The sequence below is a fragment of the Platichthys flesus genome, chromosome 16 (genome assembly GCF_949316205.1).
Source record: "Platichthys flesus chromosome 16, fPlaFle2.1, whole genome shotgun sequence".
Classification (NCBI taxonomy): Eukaryota; Metazoa; Chordata; class Actinopteri; order Pleuronectiformes; family Pleuronectidae; genus Platichthys; species Platichthys flesus.
In genome coordinates, this window is record NC_084960.1 from 17,935,410 (window position 1) to 17,943,557 (window position 8,148).

The 8,148-nt window shown below is 43.2% G+C and overlaps 1 protein-coding gene across 1 annotated transcript in view; it reads left to right on the plus strand.

Annotated features, from left to right (window-relative positions):
• LOC133971451 (RNA binding protein fox-1 homolog 3-like) overlaps positions 1-6,978 on the plus strand; it is a 310,652-nt gene extending 303,674 nt beyond the window's left edge. Inside the window, exon 15 of the mRNA XM_062408806.1 lies at positions 2,333-6,978. Coding sequence (XP_062264790.1) covers positions 2,333-2,335 — 3 coding nt within the window. The 3' untranslated portion in view covers positions 2,336-6,978. The remainder of the gene's footprint in view (positions 1-2,332) is intronic.
• Positions 6,979-8,148: the final 1,170 nt, after the last annotated feature.

Here is an 8,148-nt window from a genome sequence, read left to right on the forward strand (position 1 = left end):
TGTTGCCAACTTAAGGGTTTTCAGTCAACACTGATTTTTATTTTCTTGGATTTTTTTTTTATTTTAGTTCAAAACTCTTTTTCACCTTTGGCGCTGTGCGAGGGATGCAGGCAGTTGCAAAAAGGGGACGTGTCTGGGGTGGTTTAATTAATGACGTTCAAAAACAAACAAAGAGAGAAAATACACAGAATTACACAGAAGTCATGCAGACAAAATAGGTAACACTGACTAGAAATTAATTGAAAATAGCCTGGAAACATGCGCCGTCAACTCATCCTTGAGATGTCACTCGGAGTCTGTGCAGTAGCGATCCGGGGATGGATCCGCAGTATCAAGGTCCCACTGAATCATTCACACAACCAAACACGAGTCAGTCTCAGCTGTCAAAGATGACGTTTTGTTTATTTTTCATCAAATAACTTATTAAAACCATACTTACCTGAACAAATATCACATGAGGCAGCACATTAAGAATGAGCGTCTCAGTTGTGAGACACATGGCCCATGACCTTTTGGCTCTATAGCCGTATTTAGACGTGACCTGCGGATCAAGTCTGGAGAATAGAGTCCGGTTCTCTGCACAGACACATTTACAACAACACAAAATCCCGGTGGTGCAACCGGGTGCCGCAGGCAGAGGCAGAACAAAATGAATCCCTTCTGCTGCGGAGATCACGTGATCCTGTTTACAGCATCCCGCTGTGATCTGACAGCGGATTCTTTCGACTTTTGGTGGACTTTAGATTAGGGGCCCAGGCGAAGGAAGTCTGCAGATAAACCGGAAGGCTCTCACTCAGACGTTTGCTTTCACTCGTGCACCTCTTCCGAAGAAAGCGCAGGGAATCTCAGGTGTTCGGTGTGGTTGAAAGCATTCAGCTGTCATCCATCACAGATTTTTTCGGACATGTTTCTGTACAACGTGTATCAGTTCTATTCACCTCCACTGCACCAGGGTGGCAGCAGAGATCCCTAAACTTGGCTACGAATAAACCAAAAAACTCCCCGCATAGACTTGCTGCATTTAGGTCTAAGGAGACAAGTTGTTACTTTGTTCTTTGAGTGAGCTGACCCTTTTAATAGGCTCAAGTTCTAATTTCTAAACTCAGACTCGTTTTAACAAACTAAGACTGGATGAGGGACAGGCTGTAACACCTGAACTCACCCCCTCCGGAATCCTTCATATGATGATTAATATATTTGTGTCGGCAGCTCTTCCAGTTCTAGGCTGCCTGTCAGTGAGGACTATATGTAGCTCTGGCGCTATTGTGCTCCCTCCCTGCTGAGCTATAAGCCTGCATGTGGATATTTTTGTATGGCGGGTCCCTGGCGAGTGCTCGGTAAATCTGAGCTATAGGGTAGATAGGGGGAGGTGGAGAAGCTCAGGCCACTTCCTCCATGAGAAGAAACAGATACGAGGGGACGCTGATTGAGCGTGCCACTTGGTTGACTGTTTGTCTCTCTGGATTGAAAGTTTGGTGGGGGGGGGGCTGGGTAATGCACTACAAAGCCATTTCAAAATTAAAGCCTCGTCTTCTTTCATTTATTTTTATTTATTTATTTGCGAGAGACTCCACGGAGCTGCTGGGGATCGCTCCGAATTAGCGAGCATCTGTCGTGACGGGGGTCCTGGGACATCTGCCTTGCTTTGCCTTGCCTGCCCCCCGACCTGCACACACCCCGCCCCACCTCTTCCCCTGCTTCCATCCAGTCCCATTACACCGAGACTTTTCACTTTGCACTGCCAAACTGCCGATCTCCACTTGTATGATTACAGCGCACTCTGATCTTTATTCTGTGGAGAGCGGCAACACTCGTTTTGGCAGGCGGGAAGCCTCTGCTCCGGCTTCTTTTATGCCACATTACAAGAGGCGGATGAAAAGTGAATGAAGCTGTTGTCTCTCTGCTCCCAAACGTTTTTTTTTTTTTTTGCAGTTTAGTTTCAAACGTTGTTTCCATTTGGCTGTTTTTAGTCAGTTGATGTGTGTTGACCTGATATTGTGAACTTGCTCAGTGTATTATTTTATATTGCATAGATTTAAACAATTTGGGAAGGTAGGAAATTATAGAAGAATTTATAGAAGGTTTGTGTTATTTATTCTAGATATTATTTGATATGTTTACTGGAAATCTATTTTTTCAAAGAACTACTCCCGCCCCTTTATTTTCTGTGGCAAGATCCTCACTTCTAAAAACGTGTCTAAAAAGAAATAACGTCTCACTGAAGCTGCTCCACACCAACTTTTCATAGCACCTATCATAATGTATGCCTAACGTAAGAAACATAACATGCTGCATATTTACCAGTCTCCCTACTTTTCTCCCCTGTTTCCAGTAAATACAAAAGGAAGAGCTGTACTCAGTATTGATGGACATCACAGATGAAAACAACGATGAGAGGAGATCTAGCTTTAAGAAAATAACACAAGAAGAAGAAGAATACAAGAAGGAGTCCCTCTACTGAGGCTGGCGAGGGAAGACGGGAGGCGTACAAAGTGGCGCCGCGGCAGCGGTGTCAAACCAGCCACAAACTTGACAGACGGAGTGAGCCAGTTTCCACCAGGGACCACCTTTTTGCCGGGTAGAAAAAGACAGAGAGAGAAAGAAAAGTGTCCCGTTATTATAAAACATTTTATTTTTCTATACTTTTGTGATTTACAATGGTAAAAAAGTGTGTATAAAGCAGTATATATGTACAAATCTGTTTTTATGTTTTTGGTAAGGGAGATGAACAGTTGGCCCTTGATGCTGATTCTGTGATATGCAGGAAGAAGGAGGGAGGAGCGCCCCCCTCCTCTCTCTATGGCACACTGCTCTGTCGCCGAGGTTGTGTAAACAAAAACATAAACATAAAGGTGGCAGGGAGTGCTCGGCATCCAGGCAGAAGCACTTTCTACGCTCTACTTCCTGTGGGTGGAGTCAGAGGTCAGCCTCCTGGTCTCACTGCTCCGCCTTCTTCCTTCCAACCTCCCCGACCACTTGCTTACTTCCTTCCTTCCTTCCCTTCTTCCTTTTTCGGGCCGGTGATGTCGCTCCTTCCTCCTTGTTGCGGTGTCACTGGCCAGCAGCGCCTACTGTTAGCAGCGTCCCCTGTGGATACTGTCGTGATGTCACTTCCTCCTGGCAGCACCATTGGGCATCCCCGCCCTCCCCAATGGGCAGCGTCACTGGTTTACAGCGTTGGGGAGTGGGGGGTTGAGCCACGGCGGGACGGTGAGACGGTATAAAGCCGAGCCTCCCCGGTCTGCCCCTCTCCACGCCCCAGCAGAGGTCAATGACTATGGACTAGTTAGAGAAGATGGCGCAGAAGTCGCCGACTTTACTCACCTGCCAGACTCCGAGCCCAAGCCTTTGTGTCACTCTGCACCGACTGACTAACTATCAGACCCACGTGATAAAAAGGTGCGTACAACTACCAAGGATGCACGTTTCCACCTGCCGAGAATAACTCATCAACGTTCATGTAACAAATTGAATTATAATCGAATAATCCCATTGTACTACATCAGCAGGTGCATAACCAAAACACAAGCCTGAGGCATATAGACTATGTCGCTAGATAAAACATTATAGAAATATAGTAGTGCCCATCCAACGGTAACAAGGAACGAGGGCTGAAATATGTCAATTTCTTTTTGTCAATGTATTCTGAAAAATATTTATTTGTGTGGTTTCTTTTGTTTGTTTGTTTGTTTGTTATTTTGCAGCACTGAAAACTTTTAAAGAGGAAAAAAAAAGTTTTAATTTGGTGGAAGCGAAACCTTAATTCTTTATATCAGGAGAGTCACTGTAAACGTGTTTAAACAAGAATGTTGGTTCAGTTCTTTGAATGTACTTTAATGTCTAGGGTGTCCAATAAGTATGTATTCTTTTTCTGTATATAAATATATATACATATCTATTATATGGGCTGTGGTGATGTCAGGGAGTAGAGGGGGTGGGCAGGAAAGCCTCTGGCCCCCGAACATAGATATCAGACCCCCCCCCCCCCTCCCCCTCCAACTACATATGTCCCTGATATATTACTGTAACATGTGATCATGTGTTATATGATTGAAAGTGTGATGGTGATAGTGTGAATTGATCTCCCCGAAACCCCTCCCCCTTTACTACGCAAAACAACACACACACATTCAAAGCAGCGAATCATCAATTAACAACATATCTAGAATGAAACACACACAACCACACACACACACACACAAACTAGATATTTTACTATTCAGAGCAAAAACATAAAATAACTCATCCTAGGTTTACCCACCAGACGCTTCAGGAAAACAATCACATCTGCAGTATTCTGTGATTCCGGCCCTTTAGTTGGAGCCGCGACCTGCTAATTAGTTCAAGGTGTCAGATAAAAAGCGGATGAATATTGATTTTTTCCTTTTCTTACTTGAACCAAAGTATGATTTGAACACACAGTCTCAGTGCTCTTTGATCAGGAGACAGCGGGACTCTGTGATGGCGGCGGAAGCCCGGATGTGTATTGACGTGACCCAGATTTCGAACACTCATTACTGCTGAGGAAGAGCTCGCTCTCCTAGCTAATGTGACGAGCCCCGCCGACGGAGCCCCGGGGCCGCTTCCTGCAGGAGCCTTGGTTTTGTGAACCGCTGTTCTCCTGCTGACCCTGGTGGGCGGGCGGCTTTATTGCATTTTGGAAAATGACCTGCTGGCCCTGAGAAGAAACTTTCTCATCAGAGGCGAGCAGGTTCGGGTGAAGCACAACTTTGTTTGAGAGTTCAGGGTACACTACTCGTGTAGTGGTTTTGTGTGAATGGTTCCAAGAAGGTAATACTAGCTTGAGCTCCTGACTTCCTGTACAAAACTACAGTGTGTACTGTTATTATCCTGTACAGTAAATCTCACCTCACACTTCTTGATTAACTTCATCTTATTTCAGGTTTAAAAAAAAAGAAAAAACTTGTTCTGAATCAGGGCTCCTACCCACGCGACCTCTCTTCATCTGTAGACAGCTTCTCATATATTACAAAGAGTATATATATCATGGCAACTAACTGTTGTAAAGTCTAAATGGGGTAAAGTCGATCATTCGTTCTCTCCCATGCAGCGATCACATGCAGACTTAGCATTTTCATACCTGTAGGTTTGTTTCTGAGAGTCAACTGATTCCTCCGGCCTACTTACAGCGCTACAGACTTATGGTGGGTCAGAGAAGACTCGGGGGCGGGGCGGAGGTTTTGTTTAATGGGAACTTCCTGGAAGCCAGAGCTGCTCTGGAGGCAGAATCAGCCTAATCCTCCAATTCAATTGGCAGAGATGACGAACCAACCACAGTTTTTGTTTGGTCACATGATGTCCACTATTTTATCTATGCACTTTGCCAAAAAATACAAAAAAAGATGTGATATCACATGTGACAAAGGGGAAACCACTTATTTACTCATTCTACTTCGCTACAAGTTAAAAAATGTAAAAGAGAAAGAGACCCACACTGCTCTCTGAAGAAGTTTGGATATGGGTCTTTTTGTGGGAATCTTCCTCAGTCATAGGAGATTTTTCAAAATTCAATGACAGGAAGCTGTTAAGTTTCAAGGTTTAATTTGAGTTTATATTAGAGGTCAACTTGCAGACAAACCACCGTTTTAGTATGAGCAAATTTAAATGTAAGATTAATATTATACAGCACTCAGTAACACACATCAGGAAAAAGCTTCCTCTTTCAATTCTTTTTTTTACATATTTTATTTATTTGAAAAAAATATCACATTTCCTGTAGCATGTGTCATTCGCTAGCTCCACAGATTCCAGAAGTCTTGGTGCAAAAAGAAGAGAGAAAAAGTTCTGAAACGAACACTGTGTGATGATGAACAGTCATGAGACGTGTTTTCTTTTTTTGTTAACATTTAACAACAGCTCCCATGAGACTTTGCTTCTGAAATGACAAAAAAAAAATTTAAAAGTTTTAAGCTTGAGATGTTTTATATTATGAGTATTAAACTCATTAATTGGTGGAACTTTTACGTTTTCCAATCTAACTTGTTAGCCCGGCTGGTCTTCCATGTCAGTAGCTGCACTAGCATCAGTGGTCAGGTATGAAATTGAAGAGAATATTTCATGTTTTTATTTTTAGGTGCTAATTTACCAGGTAGCTTTAATGCACACTCTCACAAAACTGTGGCTGTTTGTCGTTTCTCCTCGCTGATCAAGTTTTGACCTGAAGCAGCGAGTGTGTTTCTGCGTCCAGAGAATTTCTGTCCTTCACAAAAACAAAAAAAAGAAATGTCTATGAAACTCCGGCTCGACAGTGGGATGGAGGGGGGTGGGGGGAGGCTAGGGGACAGGGTTGAGGCGACCCTCCCTCCCTCAGTTCCCTCGGATGCCTCGAGTACAGAGAACAGGTCCTGATCTTCCTGAGCACAACTGCTTGAGCTGTGACACTAGCAGGATGTCCCCTCTGAGAGACCCCCGCCTCCCCCCTGACCCCTGACACGCCCACCCCGCCCCACCATTCCCTCCCCCCCAGCCTTCTAGTATGTGAGTCGACTGGCCCCTTTTGTATTCCTGGTGTTCTGTACATAATGACCCTCACCCGTCCTTCCCCCGCGCCCCACCTCCCCCAGCTGTCCTTTCAGGGGGAAAAAGAAAAAGAAAAAAAAAACATCCTATGACTCCCCGAAATCTTGTATTTTGTTCTAATAATGACAAAATTTATTTATAAGGATTTTTTAAAATCTATCTCTTTCTCCTTTTTGTAAATGTTCCAGTTAAATAAAGTTTAAAAATGTTAAAAAATTAAATGAATATATTGAAAGGTTAAAAAAATGTCTCTAGAAGTCCCTGCCCCCTCCTCTGGCTCTGTACTCTGAACTTTGTGTTTTTGTTTTTTCTCTTTCTGTATGCTTCTCTTTACGTGCTTCAGATAAAGAGTTCTATTTATTATGACATTAACGTTATTATAATTATGACTAATTATTAATATTATCATCATCCTCATCATCCTCATTATTATCATTAATAAACTTGTCTACTTCAGCCTCCGTGTCTCAGCGCTGTTTTGTGGTGAGTTTCTGTGAGCTAAGGGATAGACAGGCGCTCATGGTGAGACTCCAAATCCCATGACACAACATCGCCACCACCATGCAAGATGAGCCAGGTGGAAAAGGGCGGGGCCATGCCCCCAGACCCATTTATCTTATACCAAACCCCCTCAGGGTTTACAAGATGGAGAGCACCTGTCTGTCGCAGAGGCCGACATTTACAGAGCCGGAGCAAAGACAAACTCTGAGCCTGAATTTGAGAGAGGGAAAATAGAGACGCACGCCTTCAGGGGGAAGGAGGAGAAGCAAAAAACACAAATGTAAATACTTCAAAAGATCACTGCCTCTCCATCACTGTTGACTTTGTTTAATCCTTTGAGCCTCGACAAACAATGGGAGATGGATTTTTGTCTTTGTCACAGCCAAAAAAGAAAAAATGAAAATCCAGAAAACACTGTTGTTATTTTCTGTCACTCCTGTGCACGACACGGCCTCTGCTCACTCTGTCTCAGTAGGTGAACATGCTCTGCATTGCTCTTTGAATTTGAGTTTTTTTTTAGCCCAAGGCCTCGACTAAAACCCAATTGAATCAGACTTTCATTGCTTCTTGTCATCATTTAGGTTGAACGATCAGAAGCAGGGTTGAAACAGGACGGTGCGAATGTTTAGACTGAGTGTCGAACATGGAACGTGTGTGGACCAACACGCTCGTCAGTAAATACTTGTTAGTTTGGTCACATTTCTGCCAACTAAAGCATCAAGTTTTGAAATGAATCATGATGAATGTGCTTCTCCCATTTTCCTTAAAGTTCTGATGACAGTCCAGACTCTTACTCCACCATGTGATAATATAATCTTTATTTCCTACTTCAACCTTTCAGATCAACAGCACCTAAAACCAGCACTTTAAGACCTGCCACATGTGTCCTACACTACACTATCAGTTGTTAAAACTAATTAATTATCAATGATCAATATATTGGTCATTTCTCTTCAGCTGAAACTAGTGACATTACTTGTATCACTGATTTTCTTACTGAGCACAGCACTTTAAGATAAAGATACAGATTAAGATACATTTATTAATTTGTCTGTTGCAGAGAAAACAAGATGATTTGACAGTTTTAAAGAACTTGTTTTTGCAGAA